This window comes from Trachypithecus francoisi, unplaced genomic scaffold (assembly GCF_009764315.1).
Source record: "Trachypithecus francoisi isolate TF-2019V2 unplaced genomic scaffold, Tfra_2.0 Lachesis_group9, whole genome shotgun sequence".
NCBI classification, from domain to species: Eukaryota; Metazoa; Chordata; class Mammalia; order Primates; family Cercopithecidae; genus Trachypithecus; species Trachypithecus francoisi.
The window spans coordinates 15,294,538-15,320,648 of NW_022681474.1; the positions used below are offsets into that span (position 1 = coordinate 15,294,538).

General features: G+C 49.1%; 1 protein-coding gene across 1 annotated transcript in view; it reads right to left on the reverse strand.

The window, feature by feature from the left end:
• The window catches only part of ADARB2 (adenosine deaminase RNA specific B2 (inactive)), a 509,391-nt gene that overhangs the window by 143,457 nt on the left and 339,823 nt on the right, over positions 1–26,111 (reverse strand). The window contains exons 2-3 of the mRNA XM_033208520.1: positions 21,662–21,748; positions 5,184–6,073 (exon numbers count right to left, since the gene is read on the reverse strand). Of these exons, the coding sequence (XP_033064411.1) occupies positions 5,184–6,073; positions 21,662–21,748 (977 nt within the window). The remainder of the gene's footprint in view (positions 1–5,183; positions 6,074–21,661; positions 21,749–26,111) is intronic.

The window sequence follows — 26,111 nt, forward strand, 5'->3', positions numbered from 1 at the left end:
AGCCACAGACTCGTTAGCAACTTGCTGAATTAAAGATCTTTTGGTAGGTCTCTGAAATGCTCACACAGGACAAGCAGGTTTTTCCTACCTTTGCACAAAGATCTGGTGACTGTAAGTCTTTCTCTCTAGTATAGATCTATATACACATATATGTGTGTGTGCATCCTGCACAATAGTGTGTGTGAGAGAGGAAGAAACAGAGAGAGAGACAGAGACAGAGACAGAGAGAGAGACAGACAGACAGAGAGGGAGAAAGAAATTACCCTGGACTTAGCTCTGTGCATCAAAGAAATGGCTTCATCTCGACTGGCTGCCTCAACTGATTGAAGCCATTCCCAAGAACCAGTCATGATTTTTCTGCAAGGATTCAGCTGCATATTTCTTGGTGTGGGGACAGAGGATGAACTCCTCAGGCTTTCCTCTCATTATGGTGTCTCTGGTGGGAACAGTTGGGGATGCAAAGCCACTATGATGTCAGATAGGAGAGAAACCTGCGGTTCCCTCAGCCCTTGAGGATTGCTTGGTGAGAATGTGGAGCCAGGTCCATCCAGGAGGTAAAGGCCCAACTCTAGGCTTCTTCTCCCAGGGACTTCACAGACACTCTTTATGTCTTTAATACCTGCATTCCCAGAGCCAAACCCACAGTTTCCAGTTCAAACACCTTGTTCTAGTGCCTTTTCCGCTGCCTGGGGATGCCCGAGGTGCCACCCCTCCCTCTCTGGGTTCCCAGTCTCTCTGAGTCTTTATGCAAATATAAAGAACTTCTCGCTGGCAGTGAATAATTCTCACAAGGCTGGGTGGCAGTGGAAAGTTTTTTTTTTTTTCAGCAAAACAAAGATTCTTTTAAAATTTTAGAAAGTCATTCAAGGAACTGTTTCTCTTTCTGAAGGCACTAGTTTGGAGTATGGACTGAGTGTGGGAGAGTGCGGGGTGAGGGTGTGTGGACAACAGGGTGTCTGTGTCTGACATGAAAATTTAAAAAACAAAGAAATAAAGGGGGTACTTGAGGATGAAAGATAAACTCACAAACAAGTCAATAAACTTCCTTTTCAGAGTTACTGAGCACACAGGTGACTTTTACTGATTGATTTATTTTTACTGGCATTATAGTGCACTTTATTCTCCTTTCTAAATAGTTTTCATGGAAGGAAAATGCTGAAGAGCGTTCCTTTATGGTTGCATTTTTGCTTAGGATTTCTTTTCATGCTGGGGTGGGGAGCAAACTGGAGAGATGTAGGTTTTGTGATTTTATCATTTTTTATGATGATGCCTCCAGGTAGCACATATTTACATCCTGACACAGTCTTGTTCTTACTTCTGAGTACCCAGTTAACCTAGAGGAGTCTTGAGTGTACTGCAGATGAGGAAAGCATGGGAGATTTGCAACGAGCCAGGCAGGTGCACCTGAGCAGGCACTGCCCCTATCCGCTGATACTCATGGAGACTGGCCTGCAAACCCTCCGCCAGCACTGTAAACCCTACCTGTTTAGGTCTGGTGTGAGTTCTAAGGAATCTGATTCACGCCTGCTTTTGACACTCTGGCTGACTCAGATCACACGAAGCTGAAGGGTTAGATGAGTCCAATCCTGAGAAACACCCTCGGGTGCAGGAAATAGTGAAAATCAGATGCGGAGAAGCCACACCTGTGATTTGAATCTTTATGAGAATTCATGCTTCTGAACTTCCTCTTTCAAAATCCAGATGACACACAAGTCTATCATACATCTTTACCACTGGAGAGTGACTTCAGGTGTTTATAAGGAAGCTGAGATTCTGAATCCCAAGCACCACCACAACGATCACCCTTACAGACACTACTCAGGTCTCCGAGGGCCTTTGGGTGGCCCCGCTTCCTGCGAGCTGTCCTGGCAGGACAGAGAGACTCTTCCGGCCACGGCCCTGTCATTCCCGTCTGAGGCTGTGAGCAGCACCATGACAGCCTCTGGCCGCACTGGCTCTCAACAGCGTGGGTCTCTGACCACTCCACAAGTTGGAAGTGCAGACCGCTGACTTCCCTCGAGAACCCACTGGGTTCTTGCAGGAGACTCCTCAGCGGTGTCTAAACACACCACTCAAATGATTCGTATGCACCATCACATTGGAAACTTGTTTTCATTGACTGTTACTTAATGAGGAGACTTCCCTCCAGGATGGTTCTGAAGCTTCATTCGTAGGAGCAAGCCTTTGGTGGAGAGCACCGAGCAGACGTGCAGCATCTTTGCTGGCTTCTACTGAAACACCGTGTGGATCCAGACATGGGTTTGTCGTTCTGCACCTGGAAGCCAGCCCTGCGTGGGGGGAGCCTGGGACTGTGGGCAGAGAACTTCAAGCACTGGGGCCGGCAACCAGGTGCAGAAACGGCATCGTTCCAGCAGGAGGCGCTGCTTCCAGGCTCCCTGGACGGACTCCGGCAGGGCGGCCTTCCCCGCTCCATCCCCCGGAGGTGGGCCTGTCCTTTACCCAGCGTGGGACACAGCCCAGGAAAACGCATAGCTTGCCCTCCAGACACGGGTGCTCACAGGGCCGTCAGACAAGGGCCAGGGACTGAGGCCTTCAGGAACTTCAGCTCCAGAGCCACCATGTGGTGGGACCAGGGGCCTGCCCGAACAGGAAGCAAGCTGTGTAGACGGGGGTCCGTGAAGTAGAGGCAGGGTTTTGCGGGAAGGTTGGGGCAGAGCAAGGAGGAAAAGCCACATTTTACAGCAATTTCTGAAGTCTTTTCATTTTCCCCCCTGAATCACATCCGTAATATGATTTGAATTTAATAAACTGCTGAAGGTTCCTGGCCCTGAGTCCCAGTGTCCTCCCAGCCCCCGCCCAGTTGTGGGTGCAGTGGGGAGGGGTACAAGGGAGGGTAATGGGCCCCTGGGACGCTGCATGCAGAGCAGTGATGAATGGCCTGAAACCCTCGCGCTGCTCTGCGCCCTTCATCATCCAGTCCGGGTGGTTAGGGACTGTCAGAGAAAAATAATTTAGGGGCCACGGCTCTAACTGATGTGCTGCATTCTGGGGTCAAATGAGTATTACAAAGTAGTAGCGCTGCCTGGTTTCTCCATCGTAAGAGCTCAGGGCTAACAACATGAAAGAAAAAGGCATTGCAGCCAGAATTCACTGACATCCTTCACATTTTACATGAGTGGGATGCAGCAGAGGGACTGGGGAGGGGTGGAGGAATGTTTCCCGCTTAACAGATTCAACAGAAGAGTGGCAGGCCCAACTGGGTGAGCAAGGTATCCCAGCGACGGGGGACACACCCCAGAACGTGGGTGCGGGGGCTTCTCAGAGAAGGTGGCAGGAGACCCGAGCCTGCCAAGGTTGTACCCGAGGTCGTGGGCAGCGTTAGGAGGGCTCTCTCCCAGTGCCCCCCAACCCCCTCCGCCCTTCCCCCCTCCCCCAGGCTGCAGGGGTGAAGTGGCTTCCAGGACGGTCACTGACTGGCAAGTTTAAGCTACAGACAGTGCAGAAACAGGGTGAAAAAGGAAGAGAGAGGGAAATAAATAAGAAGGAGGCATAAGAAAAGACCAAGCCAGGCCCCAGCGCCCTTGTGAGGAAGTGCCCAGGGACTTATGTGGAAGCCGTTCTTGCTGTCTACCACCTTGTTTTTACTTACGTTGTGTTTTTATTTGAGGACGAGTTTGGACAGCAAGACTGACAGAGATTGTGATCTAAATCCCTCTAACCCACTCCTTAAAATGACCACTGGATGTTCCACAAGTACTTGAAAATGAATGAATGGCTTCCTGAGAGGCAGATGGCCGGGGTGTGCCCTACCCCATGCTGGCCAAGAGTTCAACAAGCATTGGTTGACAAGTGAATAGTGAGCACTCAAACCCAGTCACAATTCAAGATGAGGGCTCTGTCAGGACGCACGTGGTCTGTGTCACCCTGCAGTCTCCCTGAGCGGCGTCTGGGGTTCGAGTGGGACCCGTGTTCAGGAAGAGATTTATGATCTCCCCAGGCAAAATAACGGATTCTGTCCTAGGTGTTGGGATGTAACGGTGGTAGCGATCACGGCCATAACTTACAATTACTGCACACTTACGACGAGCCCCGCACTGGGCTAAGTGCTTTTTAACTATGTGAAATGTTTCTTTCCTTGATTGATGCCAAAATGAATAAAGATAATTTTCTATATCTGCTACATTAGTGATGCCCACAAATAATTCTGAACATGATAAGAGAAAAGATAATTTGCATAAATCAGCCATTGCAAGACTTGGCAGGATAAGATTGTTTTAAAATGGTATCAGAATAGTTTCTGACAGATAGGAGGCAGGAGAATAGGGTCTGGAGGCCGGAACATAAGGCCGGTTGACACTGACTTCCTAGAGCTGACTCAAATGGAAATACTTCAGCGATGACAGGAAATATCCTCTCCATTTACACAGGGCCTAGGCCGAATAACCAATGGAAACCTCTAGAGGGTATTTAAACCCCAGAAACTTCTGTAAGTTTGGGGCCCCTGTGCGCAGGCGCTCCCACCCTGGAGTGTGCTTTCTTTTTCCATAGATTTCTGCTTTTGTTGCTTCTTTCTTTCCTTGCTTTGTGTCTTTTGTTCAATTATTTGTTCAAGGCGCCAAGAACCTGGACACTTTCAACCGGTAACACCCAGACAGAGCTGAGAACATGTCTGCAGTGAGTGAAGGTAAACACAGGTTAGAAGGCGGACCCACAGCCGCGCAGGAAGGAACCAGAGGGGTCCTGCCGGGCGGAATGTAGGCCCAGCTCCCTACTCTCGCTCCAGCCTCCTCAGCCTCCCAGCGCGGTTCTCTCTTGGACCAGGGACCCCGTCTGGATCCTGCGGGACTGGGCGGTCTCCCCGGCTGCACCCAGGCACAAGGCGCCTCCCTGGTGGAAAACTTGACCCCAATTTTACCTGGCACGACCATCCGACCCCATGCGTGGAGACCCAGCCACCCACGAGGCCTGGCACGGGGGAACCGGCCCTCCCCCTGCAGACAGAGGCACCCCGGCAGCTCCCTACCCGGCCTCCCCGTCTCCTCCCGGGCAGCCGCATCGTCACCCTCAAAACCGCCGGCAGCACCTGCTCTCCGGTCGCCTCGCCAGCCCGGGGGGACATTCTTTCCCCTCCCGCTCCACGCGGCCGCTCCTTCCCCGAGACGCCCAGACGCCAATCCCAACAGGGAAATGTCGGGGTCCTCCCGCCCCCCCGCGCCCCTCACCTGCGGCATTGGCGTCCTCCTGGCCCTGCTGGGTGCGTGGCCCGGCATCTGGATGTCGAAAAGCGCCTGCAGCGCGGCCTGCGCGGCCTGACCCCGGGCCAGCTTCTTGCTGCGCCCCGAGCCCTCGAACGTCCTGCCATCCACGCTTACGGCCATCACGAAGCTCCGCGCCCGCCGCTCAGCGGGTTCCGCCAGACACACGTAGCGCAGCCCAGCGCGCAGGCGGTTCAGCAGCACCACGGGATTGCGCTCACCGGGGGCCGCGGGGGTCGCGGGGGTCGGGCCCACCAGGTCCAGCGCGCGGCACAGCAGCCGCCGTCGCCCGTAGGCCGCGGACAGAAGCGCGGCGTCCCCGGGGCGCCCTCCTGAGAGACCCGGGCGTGGCGCCGGGGGCTCGAACTCCTGGAAGAGCGTGTCGGGGAAATCCGCCTGGTCAGAGGTGAAGTCCGTGCCAGGGCCCGGGCCGCCGCCCATGGCCAGATGCGCCTGGCAGGCGTTGGGGAACTGCACGAAGGACCTGAGCGCCAGCTCGGCCGCGCGCATCTTGGCCTTCTTCTTGGTGGGGCCCGTGCCCTCGAACGTGAGCCCGTTCACCTCCACCGCTACCGCGAAGACCGGGGCGTGCACCGGGCCCGTCTGCGACACTGTCCGGTACTGCAGGCCAGGCCTCAGCTCGTGCAGCTGCACCAGCGCGTTCTTGGGCGCCACCGACCAGGACAGCTTCTTCCAGACCAGCTGCAGTTTGCACAAGTGTCCTCTATTCCCCTCCTCCAGCGGCCGCTTCCTCTTCGCACCAGGGGCACGGCCCCGGGCCCGGTCCCCCAGGGGCGGTGGCCGCGCGGCCAGGTTGCCCACATTGCGGTTCTCCTTCACCTCCGCGCTGCTGGTACCTAGAGGGGAGAACAGACCAGTCAGGACCCTGGGCGAGCGCCGGCAGGTGGATGGGAACAGCAGGCACTCCCCTAGGGTCCGAGTCCCTTGCCCACAGGCCAGGCCTGAGAAATGACTGTGGCCACTGGAAGGAGGGAGCCCCTGGGGGGCCTATGGCCCATGCGGGGAAGCGGCGTCCCTGGTCCCTTGCTGAGGGCCTGTGGCTGGGAGCTGTCCTCCTCCAGGCTGGCTCCTGCTCTAAGTGCGCCTGTGTACCCGAAACAGACAAGCGCCCCTGACTTTGTACAAGTTTTGAGCAATGTCAAAGGTCAGAGAGGCCTTTCCTGGGGTGGTGTGGTCTAGTGTCCCCCTTCCCACCTGCTACAGGGACCTCCAGGCCCGGTGACCAGTGCCCTCCCAGTACTGAGGGGCAGGGGGTCCAGCCCCCAAACTACTTCCTCATTCACAGCCAGAGGTGAGACAGGTGGTGTCTCCTGAGACCTTCCTGGAGGGAAGGATAGGAGCCCGCCCAGAGCCCGCCCAGGTGAGGCACTGCGGCCTTGGGGTGAGTCCCTGGTCTTTCTCCACGGAGGAGGGGCACACCTATTCAGTAAATACGGTCAGTCCTCTGTATTCCTGAGTTCCCCATCTATGGATTCAACTAACTGTGGAGAGAAAGTATTCGGGAGAAAATGGATGAATCACTACGGAAGGTGTACAGACTTTTTTCTTGTTATCATTCTCTAAACAATACAGTAGAACAACGATTTGCATAGCATTTACATTGTACTAGGCAGTATGCGTCATCCAGAGATGATTTAAAGTATAGGCACCCCTCCTTGTTTGGTTTCCCAGGTATCGTGTTATTAACTAATCCGAGGTTTGTGGCAACCCTGAGTTGAGCAACTCTATCAGCACCATTATCCCATGCCATGCGCTCACCTTATGCCTCTGTGTCACATTTGGTGATTTTTTTTTTTTTTTTAGATGGAATCTCACTCTGTTGCCCAGGTTGGAGTGCAGTGGCACGATCTCTGCCCACTGCAACCTCTGCCTCCCAGATTCAAACGATTCTTCTGCCTCAGCCTCCTGAGTAGCTGGGATTACAGGCACACACCACCACTTCTGGCTAATTTTTGTAGAGATGGGTTTTGCCATGTTAGCTAGGCTGGTCTCGAACTCCCGACCTTAGGTGATCCGCCCGCCTCCATCTCCCAAAGTGCTGAGATTATGGATGAGAGCCACCGCACGCAGCCACATTTTGGTAATTCTCAGAATATTTCAAAGTTTCCCATTATTGTATCTGCTATGGCACCCTCTGCTGTGTGATCTTTGATGTTACTATGGTGGTTGTCCTGGGGTGTCATGAATCACACCCATTTAAGACGGCAAACTTAGTAAGTGTTGTGTGTGTTCCGACCGCTCCACCAGCCGGCTGTTCCCTCATCTCTCTCCCTCTGCCTGGGCCTCCCTGAGAAACCCCAATATTGAAATTAGGCCACTTAATAACCATGCAGTGACCCCTTAGTGTTTAGTGAAAGGAAGAGTCAGTCCTCTCTCACTTTAAATCAAAGGTAGGGAGGAAGGCACGATGATAGCCAAGATGGGTCAAAAGCTGGTCCCTGGCAAGAACCCAGGCCACTCGCTTGGTTTCTGCCCCTGGGAGTCTTACCCCCTTCATCAGATAGGCAAGCACTTTAAAAAGACCTGTAATGTCCCAGTGTTTTCAGGGTAGGTACCAGGGGTCGGTGGTCAGGAGCACAAGCACAGCTCCTTTGGAATGCATTTTGCGAGCATCAGGCAAGAATAAAGAAACACACACCTTACTCAGCAATTCTGCCGCTGGAGATGCGTCCTACAGAAACCGTCACACACAGAGGCAGAGCTGAACAAAGGTGTGCGCGGCAGCATGCTTTCACAAAACTGAAAATTTTGAAAATGCCCAAGTTGCTATGGTTAGAGGAATGATGAGTAATCTGTGATATAATCACACTACAGAATATATAGAATACTGTATAGCAGTTGCGTCTAATGGACTACGTCTGTTAGTTGTATACATGGACTATGCTTCCATGTAGATGAATCTCAAGAAATAGGATGCCAGATAGTAAAACTGACTTGCAAAATAACCCATAGGGTAGGATATTATTATTATAAGAACACTAACGTTCTATATTCTTCATGCAGTCATCCATCTGTGACAAAGCTGCTGATGTGTGGGTAACAAAGATCCAGTCCGCTCTCCCCTGGGGAGTGCAGGAGGGCAGTGCCATGAGGGGCTGGGGGTGACTTCACATGTGACTGCGGTGCTTTATTTCTTTTGCAGAAAATGCTCTGAAGTCAATTTAGCAAAATCACCATTTGCCAGCCAAGGTGATGGATGCATTTGATGATGATTTAATTTTTCCGGACTGACCATCCTGGACCACTGTTTTCTGGCAAAGCTGTTCCATTAGGGAATCTGAGCCATGGATGATCCCACAACCTGCTGGGTCCATACTGCCCTCACTGGTGAATGTGCTTCTGGAAGGCTCCATGCAGGTTTACTACAAAATACAAAATTACGGTAGTGAGCTGCGCCATTGCCCCTCCCTGAGGCCTGGCTCCTGCAGAATCAGACTTTGTTGTTTCTCATTGCTCCCGTCAGCCCTGGGGAGTTATTAATGTCCGATTTTCTCAGTGAGGAAGTTCCTTTACTGAGGTTGCAGAGTTTGTTAGTTGGTTGAGGCGCAGTTCAGTCCCAGGCATCGGATCACCCTTGTCTGTTGTATAAAGGTGATTTTATGGAAACTGATTACTTCCATCATTGTCTTGGCCTCTGTACAGTAACACCCTTTTCTGGGCTCTCTGGAAGAGGAAGAGGAAGAAGAAGCTGAACCCACAGGCTGCCCCACATGTGACCGGATGGTGAGCTGTCCCAGGCAGGAACACACAGGCTTCCCCTCACTCATCGGCTTCGTCCATGGAGAGAGGCTCTTCTGCTGGGTGTGGATGAGTTTTTTCTCATTAAGCGAGTGGAAACTTGAGGCAATTTTTACAGCTAACCCACAGCTTAGAAATAGAGGTTGAGTGTGGCTGGATGTTGACACGTGGACTTGCTGGCCATGTGGCCCGAAAGCCAAGCAGGAATGAGAGCTGGCTGGCCCCTCCCCACGTTCCCCTCCCCTCAGCTTGTGACATCATTGTTGGAGAATAATAAAAACATACATTTCGCAGGCACAAAAGATGCCTTTGAGAATCGGGCACCTTCGCAAGGTATCCTGACACTGGAGAATGTTCTTTTCAGGTTGCACGCTGCCTGCCCATTCAGCTTGGGGTGGAACCATCCGTCTCTTGGCCTCAACTATCATTACTATCTGGGTGCTCCTGCAGAAGGCTCTCGGCTCTGCTTTAAAAGTGCTCTCTGTTTGCTAAAATCTCTATTTCTCATTTGAATTTTCTGAATTGTGAGGTGGCCCTGTTGTTTTCTCTGGCAACTGTGTCTAAAAAAGTATTAGGTTTGGGGAGGTAATTTTGTTCAAAATGTGGATCTGAGAACCTTGATCAGTATAGGTGTATAACATTCATTTACAGTTGATGGCAGTAGAAACAGTTACCTTCTGAAGAGAAAGTGCTGAGTGCAAATGCTTTTACTAGTCATTATGCACTTTGGGTATACATATAGCACTGAACTCTACTGTTTAGTGTGTTTCAGGCCAAGGGTTAGCAGATGAGATTAACCATGTGATTTTCCAAATTGAACTTAAAGATGGAGCAAAAAACCCAACACGGTCAACCCCCAACCCCATACCAGACTGCATATAAATTTGCTTGGTACTCTGTAATTTCTTATTGATTTCTCGCAAGGTGGGGATGGACGAGACAGTCAGTGTGATTACAGTATGACCTTTGCTGGATCTTGGATTAGAATTCACGGAGCAACGCTTTGCCTCTAGCTGCACCGAATGCCTCTTTCTGACTCAATGTCCTATGACTCTCAGAATTAAAGTTTTCCATGGCATAAACCATGAATGTCAGATTATGGTATGAGGGCCTCTTCCATGATGATCAATAATTAATAATAACAGCATACTTCAGGGGCCTGTCCTGGACACAACAGCTGCCCCTCTTGGGGTGATATCACCCGATTAGGGTTTGGACTCTTCTGCACAGGCCCCAATTCCCATTTCCCTGATGTGGGGGCCTAGCACAGAGGCCAAAGTCCAGCGGTGGCCTTTGCATGGGGCTGTGGGGAATGGGGGTGCAGCAGGCGCCGCTCTGGCCTCTGCTCCATTGTTCAGGGCTGTGTGACCCTGGACAAGTCACTCAGTCTGGCCAACTGATTTTTTCAGACAGAAAATGAAAATTTTAAAAATATTTGCCTTATAAGGTTCTTACAGGGATGAATGGAGGCAGCACATCTAATGGGCTGAGCGAGAGTCGGCCGTGGGGGAACATTGGATGCATTTTGAAAACACAGCAGGGAAATGGCGGGGCAGACACTTCTTACCCTCCTCTCACCGCGTCTCTCCCACCTTGCTTCTCTCTCTCCGGGTCCCGGTTCTCTCTCTGCTCATCTTTTTCCCTGAGCTTCTCCGTGCACTTTACAGGAATTCCAGGGCAGCTGGAAGAAGGGTTTCCAGGGCCTCACATCTGCGAGTCGCGAGCTGTGGCAGGGGTCGCATCTCCCACCTTGAGAGGAGTTTCTGAGGGAGTTTTGCTCCCTCAGAAGGGCCGAGAGCAGCATGAGCTTTTCCACACACAACAAAGCCTCCCCTCTCTCCCTGGTTGGCAAGGCAAGAGTTCGTTCTCACAAAACCTTCCAGAACCTACTGGGTCAGGTAACAGTGCAGGTGCCTGAGACATACGAAGGGAAAAACAGGCTTTGCCTTTTTGTCCCTTGGGCCCAAGTGGGAGGAGCCTGACACTGTGACCCTGTGACAGTCGTGGGGTTGGGCTCGGTGAGGGTGGGAGTGGAGCTCACCCTGTGGTCCTGTGGCAGTCGTGGGGCCAGGCTCGGGGAGGGTGGGAGCTGGCCCTTGGGGAGTGGCGCTCTGGGCTCTGAGGCTGTCGGCGGATGGAGGAGTTCAGGCCCAGGTGCTGCCCTGCTGGCCTCTTGCTGTAGCGACTTCGTGTGAACCCCTCGCGGCTTTAATGCCGACTTTACAAATTAACGTTTTCTCTTTCCACATGGAAGGTATTAAATGTGTTACACTTTCCTGCCTGACCCAGGAAATTATTCTCATTTTTTTCTCCATATAATCAACAGGTTTCTCACACTCAGTCGTCATATATAAAAACCTAGAGATAATCAGGAGACCAGGAAAACACCAGGCTCTAAGTAGAAAGCTATTGATGGAAAGCTATTGTTGATGCACCTGCTTGGTGGGTCTCAGGGCCCAATTCCTGCACTCACCAGGGTCTCTACTTAACAGGCTACACCCTGAGGGTGAGGGGAGCTGGGGGACTGTCTGCCTCCCCTCTTCACGCTGCCTTGTGGAAGTTACCCCCTGGGTTGTGTCCCAAACCCCTCACTCTTTCTCTGTGCGCCCCAAGTCTGGGTGTTCCCAAAGGGCAGCAGGGAAGATGATAGTGGCTGTTACCTGCACAAAAGGCAGTGGAAGGTGCGGGTGTTCATTTGCTTAACTGTGGGAACTACTTCACCAAGTGTAAGTGTAACAAAACATCATGATGTACACCTGAAATATACACAATAAAACCCACAATAAAAATTATTTTAAAAAGTCAGCCTGACTTAGGCTCATGAAGCCTGATTAGCCCACCGATGGGCAGCTCTGCCCTTGCTCCGAGAGGCTAGGCATGGCCATGCCCCTCCTGAGTCATCCCCTCTGTCTCTGATCCTCAGAGCAGGCACACTGAACTTTTCCCTGGTTCCCACTTTTTGCATTTTGTCCCTGTCTACTCTAGGGAGACTGTCTCCAAAGCTTGGTGCACAGATTGGTGAATGGACTTGTATTTGGGGCACAGAAGTGGATTCCAGAGGCTGGGTGCTGGCAGTGTGACCTGACCCATCACACAGTTCACAAATGGAACCTACTACATGGGCCTTGTTAGATCAATGGAGACAGTGCGTGTAACAGTTTCAGCATGATCTGTCAAATGTTGCAGACACTCCGAATGCGTGATTTCAGCAACACATCAAAAAGATGATTCATCATGATTAAGTGGGCTTTATTCTAGAAATGCAAGGATGAATCCGCCTCTACAAATCCATAAATGTGATTTACCACACAAACGGAACTAAAAACAAAAACCATATGGTCATCTCAATAGATGTATAAAAGGCATTCGATAAAATCCAACATCCCTTTATGATAAAAACTGTCAACAAACTAGGCATTGTAGACACATACCTCAAAATAGTAAGAGACGTCTATGACAAACCCACAGCCAATGTCACACTTAATGGGGAAAAGTTGAAAGCATTTCCCTAAGGACTGGAACAAGATGATGCCCACTCTTACCACTTCTGCTTAAAATAGTACTGGAAGTCATAACCAGAGTAATCGGGCGAGAGAAAGAAATAAAAGACATCCAAATGGAAAACAGGAAGTGAAGCTCTCTCTGTTCCCTGATGACACACATGTATGTTATGTATACCTGGAAAACCCTAAAGACTCTTCTAAAAGACTCCTAGACTTGATAAATGGCTTCAGTAAAGTTTCAGGATACAAAATCCATGTACAAAAATTAGTAGCCTTTCTATACATCAATAATGTTTAAGCTGAGAACCAAATCAAGACCTCAATCCCATTTATAATAGTCACACACACACAATAAAATACTTAGGAATAAATTCAACCAAGGAGGTGGAAGATAGCTACAACGAGAGCTACAAAATACTGATGAAAGAAATTGTAAAAGACACAAAAAAACGGAAAACCATCCTATGCTCATGGATTGGAAGAATTAATATTGCTAAAATGTCCATATTGCCCGAAGCAATAGGCAGATTCAATGCAATCTCTATCAAATTCCAACATTATTTTTCACAGAATTAGAAAAAACAATCCTAAAGTTCATATAAAACCAAAACAGACCCTGAATAGCTAAAGCAGTCCCGAGAAAAAGAACCAATCCAGATGCATCACATTGCCAGACTTTGAATTATACTACAAGTCTATAGTAACAACAGGATGATATTGGTACAAAGATAGACACATAGACCCATGGAACAGAGTAGAGAACCTGGAAATAAAGTGGCCCATTTCCAGTCATCTGATCCTTAACAAAGCTGACAAAAATAAACAATGGGGAAAGGACATCCTAGTCAGTAAAGGGTACTGGGAAATTGGCTATCCATATGCAGAAGAATGAAACTGGACCCCTATCTCTCACCATACACAAAAATTAATTCAACAATGGTTTAAAGACTTAAACATAGAACCTGAAACTATAAAAATCTTAGAAGAAAACCTAGGCAAAACTTCTGGACATTGGCCTGGCAAAAGATTTATGATGAAGGCCCCAAAAGGAAATGCACAAACCAAGAAATAGACAAAGTGGACTTGATTAAAGTAAAAAGCTTCTGCACAGCAAAACAAAACAAAACAAAAGAAAAAAAGGAAACAGACAACCTACAAACTGGAATAAAATATTTGCAAATTATGCCTCTGACAAAGTACTAATATCCAGAATCTAGATGGAATTCAAATAACTCAGTGAGAAAAAACCAAACAACTCCATGAAAAATTGGGCAAAGGGCATGAACAGACCATTTCTCAAAAGAAAAAATATAAGCAACCAACAAGTGTATGATAAAATGCTCAACATCATAGGGGAAATGCAAATTAAAATCACACTGAGATATCATCATACCCCAGTCAGAATGGCTATTATTAAAAAGTAAATAAAATAAAATAAAATAAAATCCAACGTGTTTGTGTGGATGCAGAGAAAAGGGAATGCTTGTGCATTGTTGGTGGAAATGTAAACTAATTCAGCTTCTATGGAAAACAGTATAGAGATTTCTCAAGGAACTAAGAATAGAACCACCATTTGACCCAGCAATTGTACTGCTGGGCATCTACCCAAAGGAAAAGAAAATCGTTACATAAAAAAGACACCTGTGTGTGTATATTCACCTCAGCACTATTGACAATAGCAAAGACATGGAACCAGCCTAAATGTCCATCAACAGTGGATGGATAAAGAAAATGTAGTACATATACACCATGGAATACTATGTATCCATAAAAAAGAGTAAAATTATGTCCTTTGCAGCAATGTGAATGAAGCTGGAGGCCATTATCCTAAATGAACTAACTCAGAAACAGAAAAGCAAATACTGCATGTTCTCACTTATGAGTGGGAACTAAACCATGGATACACATGGACATAGAGATGGAAAAACCAGACACTGAGGACTTGAGAAGGGGGGAGAGTGGGAGATGGGTAAGGTTTGAAAAATAAGCTATCAGTACAAGGTTCACTATTTGGGTAATGGGTACACTAGCAGCTCAGTCCCCACCAGGGTGTGATATACCCACGGCATGGTATACACATGGGACGGTATACCCACAGGATGGTATACACATGGGACAGTATACCCATGCACATGTATCCCTAAGCCTAAAATAAAATGAAATTAAATTAAAAAAAAGTTTTGGCATGACCTACCAAATGTTGCAGGCCCTCAGAACACATTAATTGTGACCACAAAAGACACTGTAAGCCACCAACACCTTTTGAGAGCATGAAGAGGGAGGTGCGGGGCTCACCTCCCAGGGTGGTGTCAGGGATTTGGGATCAAGGGGTTTGAGGGACCTGCATTGTAAAAAGGATGTGATTCTAAAAATGCATTATTTGCACTTGGAACCAGTCAAATGGACAATTCAAAATAGAATATAAGAATTGGTGATTCCTTTAGTCCACTCCAAAATTTATTATCCCAAATAGTTATTATTCTAGCCAGTCATAATTGCATACTCAAAGTATATTAGAGCTGGGCGTAGGTCTGCAAGAAACTCATGTGCTTACATCAGGGCAGACGGGGAACCACTTGCTATGCCAGCTGCACATCAGGATTCTTAGAGAGGTTTAGCATGTAACCAAGGAGATGAAAGATATCTACAAGGAGAGTTACAAAACACTGACAAAAGAAACGGTAGACACAAACAAATGGAAGACCATCCCATGCTCATGGATTGGAAGAATCAATATTGCTAAAATGTCCATATTGCCCCAAACACTCAGTAGACTCAACGCTATCCCCCTGTCAAATGGCCAAAGTTATTTTTCACAGAATTAGAAAAAAACAATCCTAAAGTTCACATGGAACCAAAACAGATCCCGACTAGCCAAAGCATCCTGAGAAGAACAGAAAAGTATCACTCTCTGTCTCCGTGTCTCTCTCTGTCTTTGTCTCACTGTGTCTGTCTCTATCTCTGACACACACACACACACACCTCGTTGGTTAAGGCTCCTCAGAGTCACTCACTCAGACTGGAAACAGATTCTTATCAACCCCTGGAGGGCTCCAGCTGGTAAACAGCGCCTGAGTGTGTAACGTAACCAGTGTGTGTATGAGTGTGTGCCTGAGCATGTGCCTGTGAGTGTATGTGTAATTGTGCATGTAAGTGTGACTGTGTGTATGCATGTGTGTGTGCATTATGTATACTTTGTGTGCATATGTGTGTGTGCATTTGTGTGCACACCTACGTCAGTCCGGTGGGAAATGGCAGCGAGCTAGGCAGAAAGCAGGATGGCATGGTGGCCCTGGGGGGACAGCGCAGCTCCCCTGCCCTCTCGCCCTCAGTGGCGCTCACACCACACTTCTCCCTGGAAAATTCCTGATGCGGACTCCACACACCTTTCCTAATGAAACCCGCTCCCAGTGAGCCTCCGTGGGTGGTATCCCGGCCGCTCACACCCTGGCATGTCCTCCTGCCTCTGCACCCCAGCCAAGAACCTCCTTCTGGAGACCTCCTAGAATGGGGCATCTGTGAACTGTGGCTTCTCGGAGGTCGTTGTGAGCGGCACCAGGTTTTCAGAGAGCTGCACATATCCTTCCACTGTAGAAATTAGATAAAAGCAGGCAAATAATTTGGAACTATTAGATAAATACCACAAACAACAGTATTAGGATGATGATGAGCAATTTGAAAACTCAGGGTGGCATCTGCATGGGAAAATGCAAAATGAAATGATTTCCATCCACTTCTCTCACGGGCGTCCTCCTGAGCCTCAAACGCAAATGACGTTGTTTGATACAGTGTCCGGAAATGTGCTAAGTTTACAGTTTTCATGCGTTAAAGGACAGCATTTGGCGGAGAAAGCCCAACGTTTTATATTGTCATGACTGTGGTGAAACTTTTGCTTTCCAAGTGAAAGCTGTTCTGGCTGTGCAAAGCCGGATGGCCTAGGCTGCTGCTGTTCATAGGTGGAGAGCAGGTGCGGGTGGGGCCGGGCCTGGTGGGTCTGCCGGCCCTCCGTCCGCCGTGAGTCCGGGGAGTGCAGGGCTGCGCTTGCTCCAGAGCTCAGGCGTCCTCTCCTCTGGCTCCCGCTGTCGGTCCTCTGCTGGGCCGTTTGCACGCCCGGCTTCCCCTGTGTGGCATCACTGGGACCGCACGCATCACTAATAATGACGCTGCGTGTCTGCGGGTCAGACGGGCTCCTGGGAGCCAGCCAGGCGGCGCGCCACGCTACATTGGAAGAGATAATGTTGTTCCTGGTGAAGGTTATTCTGCGGCCGAGCAGCCCTTTCCCTCCATGAAGCCCCGCTGAGAGACCGGAAGGCAGGTGCCTGGGTTCTCCAGGGCACAGCAGAGGTTCTGTAAGCGGCAGGAGGCAGGCTGGGGTCGGGGGTGGGAGGCAGTGGCTCCTGGCATTTGCGGAGTGGACACTGGCAGGCTGGGCAGCTGCAGAAGGGCCTCCTTCAAAGACTCATCACGCAGGACCCCACGCGGTTGGGCCTGTGGTGCGTGGGACTCAGGAAGGAGCAGGTGCGGCTGTCGGGAGACCTCTTTCCAGCACAGCTCCAGGGCCCAGGGCTGTCTTTGTGCCGGGCAGCCTTGGGCTTATCTGGTCAGAACTGGGTTGGATCCCAACCTCTGCGCAGTGGTCAGCAGAGAGTTGACAGTGACCAGATGGCAGGAACTCATGCCTGCTCAGCGTTGGAAGAGAAAGCTCCTCAGAGTTAACTGCCCCAGGCAGACACGCCTTACAGACGTGGAGTTGTTCAGTCCACTCAGCCAAGACCAGCCTATGGGTGATGGGCTTCCAGGTGCCGCTCCCAGGCCCACTTCCGGCAGGTACAGGGCATGGTGTGTGCCCTGCGAGCCTGTCCCCCACTCCGCACCCTTAGATGAGGGGCGCTCGGCCCCAGACAAAAGCCATGATCCTGTGAGGTTGTTGGCATCCAGCATCCACAGGGAAGCACATGGGATTCCCCAAAGGTGGAACACGCGCCAGGTGGGATGGGAACGGTCCTCGTGTCGGAACCCCCAGACACATAGACTCACAGGGTGTGAAACACGGGAGACGGGAGGCAGGGCAAGGTCATGTGTGCTCCTACCACCCACCCTCGCTCCTGACATATGTGCACGCACAGACGTGCACAGACTCACACACCACACACCTGTGCACATGTGCACACTCACACACTACACACATGCACACATGTGCACAGACACACATCACACACATGCACACACGTGCAGAGACTCACACACCACACACATGTGCACATACCACACTCGGCACACATGCACACACACGTGCACACACCACACACATGCACACACGTGCACAGACTCACACACCACACACATGCACACACACGTACACACACCACACACATGCACACACGTGCACAGACTCACACACCACACACATGCACACACACGTACACACACCACATACATGCACATACTCACATGCCACACACATGCACACACACGTGCACACATCACACACATGCACACACATGCACAGACTCACACACCACACGCATGCATACACACGTGCGCACACCACACACATGCACACACGTGCACAGACTCACACACCACACACATGCACACACACGTACACACACCACACACATGCACATACTCACATGCCACACACATGCACACACACGTACACACATCACACACATGCACAGACTCACACACCACACGCATGCATACACACGTGTGCACACCACACACATGCACACACGTGCACAGACTCACACACCACACACATGCATATACCTGCACAGACTCACATGCCACACACATGCACACACACGTACACACAGCACACACATGCACACACGTGCACAGACACACACCACACACATGCATACACATGTGCACACACCACACACATGCACACACATGCACAGACTCACACATCACACACGTGCGCATACTACACTCGGCACACATGCCACATACATGCACACACAACACACATGCACACACGAGCACAGACACACACCACACACATGCACACACACACCTGTGCACACACATGCACACATATGCACATGACACATATGCATGTGAACTCACACACCCCACACACATGTGCACTTCCCCACACGCCACACATGCCACATGCATGAACACACATCACAACACACACACGCACATCTTTTTCTACCTTCCTGTGCATCTGGATTACAAATGGATAAGGCCAAGCTGGTAGTGCCACAGGGAGCTATGAAGGGAGGGCTGATTCATTTGCAGGTTTGTCTTTGAACAATCTATGAAAAGAAAGTAAATAAACAGCATCTACACAAAGGGGAGCAACTAGTTGATTGATTGAAAATGAGGCTTCTCAAGCATTTCAAGAGCATTTTAACTACCATAAATAATTTAAAGTTATTGTTACCTCTAAGTTTCTACCCATTAGCGTGGAGGCTCTGAGAGGTAATGTTTATAGCCCAAGGCAGCTTAGCTGCCAGGACAGAACATGAAAGGCTTTCGGAAAGTCCAGAAACTCTTGGCCTCCTCAGGCCATCTCTTCTTCTCATTGCCCACTGTGGGGTTCTTATGGGGGGGCAGGGGGAAGGAGAAGCTGCTACGTGGGGTGGGGACGTCCCTCTCTCAGGAATCTCAGGGGCAGAGCAATAATTTTCATGTGCAGCCAGGCGGTTTATTTCTCCAGATCTTGGCCTCTGGTTGCTACAGAAAGGCGGTTGCTGCACCTCTGTAAGTTAGAAACCATTCGCTCCGCACACCAGATATCCTCTGGCCCTTGCTGAAGCTTCATTTCTTTTTCTCCTGAGGGAGGCCAGCTCCAGCCAGGATCCCAGCAGCTCCAGGTGTGGAGGAGGAGGAAACAGTGAACTTCCCCTTCCCAGGTGTTTCCAGGTCCACATGTCAGGCTCAGCTTGGGTGGGGTGTGTGTGCTCCTGGGGGCTGTGTGCTTGTGTGCTCTTAGAGTGTGTGTGTTTGTGTGCACCCCGGGGGGTGTGTGCTTGTGTGCTCTTGGAGTGTGTGTGTTTGTGTGCACCCCGGGGGCTGTGTGCTTGTGTGCTCTTGGAGTGTGTGTGTTTGTGTGCACCCCGGGGTGTGTGTGTGCTTGTGTGCTCTTGGAGTGTGTGTGTTTGTGTGCACCCCTGGGGGTTGTGTGCTTGTGTGCTCTTGGGGTGTGTGTGTTTGTGTGCACCTCGGGGGCTGTGTGCTTATGTGCTCTTGGGGTGTGTGTGTTTGTGTGCACCCTGGGGGGTGTGTGTGCTTGTGTGCTCTTGGAGTGTGTGTGTTTGTGTGCACCCCAGGGGGTGTGTGTATGCACACGTGCACACGCCTGGTATGTGCTTTTTGCTTTCTCTATCCCAGATTTCAGAAGTACTGATCAATAAATGGATTCATCTGGAAATTTTCCAGTTTGGGTCACCAGAGAACAGAAGCGACCTGTGTCAAAACTTGGCTTGAGTCTCAAGCTGTGCTGGGGAGGGAGCATGCAGTCTGGGCCGAGCCCTCTCTAGTGCCAGCACACTCTCCTCCTAACCTGCTCCTTCCACGTCTAGAAGAGAAGGGGTCCAAGAGAGGGCATTGACCTTCGCTCTGGTCCTGACACTAAAAGACTGTGATGCTGCTTTTGCTGAAAAACCTCCATTTCCAGTACGGTTAATTATGCTGTCTGGGAAGGGCTGTGTTTCCCAGGCTGATGGCAAAGTGCACGGCGTCCCTTGCAGACCCTTCCCACTGCCTCTTGTTGGTCTGACCAGCAATCCCAGGGTCACCTCACCTCCTCCCCATCCCACGACAACAGGAGTGTGCTGACCTCTTCCTGGTTGAAAAAGGAGCCATCTGCCAGGTGGTGTCAAAATTTGAGGAGCTGTTCACATGGTGTGGAATGTCTTGTCCTCTTTGTTAAATGTCTGACAATTTGCTGTGAACATAGAGGCCAGCTCCTGCAGCCACACACTCCTGGATCCTCACCCCCACAGTCAGCTCCCGAGACACTGCTCAGATCCCTTTCCTAAACCAGCCTGGTGCCATCCTGAGGACTCTGCTTGGCCCCTTTCCAATTTCATGTGCCAGAAATGTTTGCACAGGAGGGGCTCCTATCCAGCCGTTTCCTTGTTAAATACTTGTACAAACCATGCTCTAAGACACCATGACCATTGCTCTTTCTGGTTTGATGAAAAAACAAAGGAAGGAGAGGAGAGAATAGTCCAAGAAAATTGGTTGATTTCTTGGAATCCCTGGGGTTCTCAGTCCCACAGGCATTACTGACACTTTCCTGCCCTTTTGGTAAGGAAGGGATTCCTGGTGAGGATGAGACTGCAGGGAAGGCTAAGATTCCAATTAAGGATGGGACTGAAGATGAGAATGGGACCAACCAGGTTGGAAACAGATCCAACCAGGAAATGCCACAGGTGAGGATGAGACTGCGGGTGCGGGTAAGATTCCAGGTGAGGGTGGGACCACAGGTGAGGATAGGATCCAGGTGAGGATGACACTGAAAGTGAGGATGGGACCACAGGTGAAGATGGGACTGCAGGTGAGGGTGGGGCTGCAGGTACGGGTAAGATTCCAGGTGAGGGTGAGACTGCAGGTGAGGATAGGATTCCAGGTGAGGATGACACTGAAAGTGTGGATGGGACCACAGGTGAAGATGGGACTGCAGGTGAGGGTGGGACTGCAGGTGAGGGTAAGATTCCAGGTGAGGGTGAGACTGCAGGTGAGGGTAAGATTCCAGGTGAGGGTGAGACTGCAGGTGAGGATAGGATTCCTGGTGAGGGTGACACTGAAAGTGAGGATGGGACCACAGGTGAGGATGAGACTGCAGGTGTGGGTAAGATTCCAGGTGAGGGTGGAACTGCAGGTGAAGATGAGACTGCAGGTGAGGGTGGGACTGCAGGTTACAGTAGGACTCCAGGTAAGGATAGGACCTCAGATGAAGACAGGATTGTAGGTGGAGATAGGATTCTGGTGAGACCCTCAAATGAAAAGGATTCCAAGTGAGGATAGGATTGCAGATGCAGGTGGGACTGCAGGGAAGATGGGGATTCTGTAGGGGACTGAGAGCAGACACTGTCTCTCCAGGTAAGACAAACAGACCCTCCCAGATGACCCCAGGTATTTCAAGTTTTGAGGACAGTGGGGGGACCCCTGCACACAGAATACAGGGGCCTTTGTGCACTTTGGGGAAAGGAAGCTGCTTACTTAGGGTGTCTTCATCCTCCGTGTTTGTGGTGCCAGGACTCAGGTGCTTGAAGGGAGCGAGGAAGGTTGACAATATGCTTACTTTATCTGGAAAGAAAAGAACAGGAAACGCACTTTTGACATGGAGTTTCAGAAAAACGCAATGCTTTTAGAAGTTCTTATTACTGAAGGTTGGACAAGGGACGTGGAAAGGTCACTTTGGTTTCAGCCATTTCATTCTGGTTCAGTCTTTTATTGAATATCTGATAGCATTTTATCAAATTCCTTTCTCCACTCAATTTAAAATTCTATGATTTCCTTCTTTCTCCTTCTCTTATTTTGGCATCTCCCTTCACCTTGCCCATGTCCCTTAAAACTTTAAGCAGCTGTCTCCAGGGTAGCAACCTTGCATCTGTTTACAAGATCCTGGGTAGGGCAGAGCCTTCCGTCGAGATCATTTCACAGAGATGGGCTAAAACAAGTAAAACGGTCTCACAATTAAAAGAGAATGGTGCAAATAAAGCCAAGACTATCTTTCCCTATTAGTGCAGAATTTGCTTTCTGGGCTTGACATGCATTAAAAATAAAGGACCTGTCACTTAGCGGACGTTTGGCAGAAGTACAGGAGGGGAGGAGGGAGCTAGCGGTGTGGGCAGAGCATGCAGTCCTTTCAGAAACAGCCAAGTGTCCTCAATACGGTGGCTGGAATTCCAGGGACTGCCTCTGCCTAAAGCCTGTGGCCAGGTGAGCAAAGGCCAAGCAGGTCTTGCCTCCTGGGTCCCCACCACTCTAAGTGCAGCACGATTGTGGAAACAGATCCAACTAGGAAATGCCACTCCTCACCAATAAAGTATGCTGTTTTACTCCCATGGTCTTAGCAATTTATTTCATCAATAGCGAGATTAAGGAATGGTGGGTTCGAGGTATGATTGAGAGAAATAAAAATGACTAATAAAGGGATCCTAAAGAAAAGCTCCTTATTTTGGAGATTTCCACCACCCAAATTAAACCACCGCACTGAGGAGTATTGGTCCACACGTAGAACTCACTGCACTGCAGAGGAGACACCAACACAGACACAGCACAGGGAGCCCCTGGCTCCCAGACGTCCTCCAGTCTACACGGTTCGCGTGTGCCGTTGTGAACTTGGACCTCATTGATTAAGAGGCCCCAGGTGGAAATGTCAGCGTTGCTCATGCAACACGGTGCAGAGTGCGACAGAAGCGTGTCCTAGCGTCCCTGCTGTCCAAGTTCCAGGGCACTGGCTGTGGGATCGGCTACTTTGCAATGCGGGATCCTTCCCTCTCCTTTGGAAGCTGTGGACACCCATGGACGGGATTTCCCAGGAGGTCACTGAGTTTACATCACCCTGTAATGAGGACAGCTGTCCACAGGTGCCCCACCATGGCACTGTATATCTCCCTGAAGTGTGATTTCTCAAGAAAACATGAACTGCTGGTTTCATCTGCCCTTGGCCTTCAGGCATCCAGACCCAGCCTGAAACTGGCTCTTTTTCTTTTGAGGCTGAGCCTGTTTTCTCCTTAGCCAAGGTTTTCAGAGGCCAGGAGAGTTCACACTGAAATTCATTCGGGAGCCCATTAACAGCTGTTGTTTCCAGTAGGGATGGGCAACAGAGAGAACAATAAATAACTCAAATATAAAATGCCTCTGCCTTCTTTGTTCTACCAAACAAGAATAAACCAGGGAAGGGTTGGCTCTTCTAAACCCTCGCAGCCCAAACTAATTTACTACAAGAGAATGAAATATCTTGCTTGAGTTATAATTTCATTAAGAGAGTCCAATAATGTTACACTAAGAGTGTGAAGCTCAAATGATTTAGTCTGGAGGATCTCAAGATGAAATTACATTTTTAATAAAGTAGGGCTACCAGCCAAACACTCACACAAACACACTAAACTATTCTAGACTTTACTTTAGCAAAATTGTAAGATATTTAAGGATTGTTTTAGATCTATCAAAGTTTTTACTTTCTGATGTTGCTAGATTTATCAAATAAAAATTCAAGACATCCAGTTAAAATTGAGTTTTACATAAACAATAGATAACTTTTTAGTATATAGGCATTTCTAATATTGTGTGGGACACACACATAAATATATATCTGTGTACATATATATATGTATATACACACACACATATATATACTTAAAAACCTTATTCATGGTTTATCTGAATTCAGTGGAAGGCAAAGGACTTCAATAGACATTTCTCCAAGGAAGATGTACTAATGCCAATAAGCACATGGAAATGTAATCAACATCACTAATCATTAGGGAAATGCAAATCCAAACCACAATGAAATATCATCTCACACCCATTAGGATGGCTATTAGAAAAACAAAGCCAAGCCAGAAAATAATGTGTTGGTGAGGACACAGAGAAATGAGAGCCCTCTGGGGATGTGAAATGGGGTAACTGGCAGGTCAACGCCCACATAATTGAAACTCAAAGAGATAACTGCACCCTCATATCCACGGCAGCATTGTGCACCAGAGCCTAGAGGTGGAAGCAGCTCAAGTGTCCTTCAGTGGATGAGTGGATGAGTGAAATTCGGTACAGCCAAGCAACAGAAGATTAGGCAGCCTTAAAAAAAGGGAAATCCTGCCATTTGCAACGAGCGTGCATGAAACGGGAGGACCTCATCCTAAGGGAAATAAGCCAGGCATAGAAAGACAAATCCTAGTGCATGATCTCTCTCATAAGTGGAATCTAAAGAAAGTTGAACTCATAGAAGCAGAGTAGCATGGTGGCTGCCAGGGCCCATGGGGTGAGGGGAGAAGGGAGAGAGTGAGGAGATGTTGGTCTAAGGTACAAGCCTCCTAGGATGAATGAGTTTTGGAGTCTTAATGTGCAGCATGGGGACTCTGGCTAGTAACACGTATTGCCCACTTGAAACGGATAAGAGAGCAGATTTTAAGCATCCTCATCTCCCACAATGGTAACTATGGCTGGTGACAGACATGTTAATTAACTTGTGGTGATCATCATTACACAATGTATATATCAAATCATCACATTGTACACCTTGAATATATTCAACTTTTATTTGTCAATTACACATTTTAAAATTAAAATAAATACATAAAAAATGGCAAAACAAAATCAAATGTAACTGGGCATCCTGTATTTTCTCTGACACTCCCAGTTGTGCCTAACCAACTTTTCTTTCTGCTAGTGCAGCGGACTTTAGATTTCATGGGACAGCTTGAGCAACCAAACTGTAAAGGAAACAGAAAGCCAGCAGTATTGCTAACACTTATCTATTGCTAACAAGTACAGCTGAAATTCCAACTATGATCTGCAATCACCATGAAGGCACGTAAGCTCTGGGAGAGAAGCAATTATTTCTAAGAAAGGGCAGACCACATCTTTAGAGTGTTCTTGGAAAAGGATGTGAAGAATTACATTTTTAATACAGAAAAAGTATGACAGAAGTTCTTTGGCATCAGGGCCTCTCTTTGTGGTTTCCTTGGAACCCATTGTCCGTTTGGGATCTGATCTATATTCTATTAGTTCAATATGAGTGGAACTCTGATATTCAGATAATTCGATTTTTTGCATGTTTTTCATTGTCATGTTTTGAAAATCTGGTTTTACTCAAGCTTCTGATGAAAAAAGGAAGCCATACTTTTTTTTGGTCTCAATTCTGGACCTTTTGGGTGTGCCGGAGAAGCTGCATCGCAGGGCGCCCCAAGCTGCCGCTACCTCCCCACTCTCTGGGTAACGCCTAGAAGAGAAGGCTGGGCTGGCTGGGTGTTCCTCTAAAAACGTCAGGGGTCGGCTGGGCAGTCTCCACTCCTCAGCTGCTCACATCCTGGGTTCTTGAGCTTGGGCTCCCATTATCGAATATGGACCAGCTGGAAGCTGATCCGGAGGATGCAGTGACCCGGGGCCAGCCCTGGTCTAAGAGTCAAGAGTCATTTTCAGGAAAGATCGATAGCTGTTTTTAATGCATGGCTTGAAAGTTCCAGGACACTTGCTTTATAAATCTTGTTACTCACTGTGGAATAAACAGCATTTATTTGAAGCAGTTTTATGTATTTTAGGGGGCATCTGGGTGAGCATCTGGAGGGCACAGAAGCCCTTGCCTGGAACCACATGCAGTGAAGTGCAGTTGGCGTCTGCAACACTGAGGCTCTGTGGTTATCGCCGGTTTTTCATATTATAACAGTTTGGGAGAACTACTGCACTGTCAGGGCTGAGGGAAAGAGACACTCACTGGGATCATTTTTAGGTGTTTTCAGATGTCCTAATCATCTTGTTTAGAAATAAAATGTCCTGAGTTAATAGTCTACTTATTGTTTCGTATTAACATCTTGGGGTGAGGATTATCCTTGAGTGAGATAAAAAAAAAAAAAGCAATGGCTTATTTTCCCTGAAAGGCACTTGTGGCTATGCCAGCAGCTTTTCATTCAATATCACGAGTGCCCTGAATTCATGGCCTTCTCCA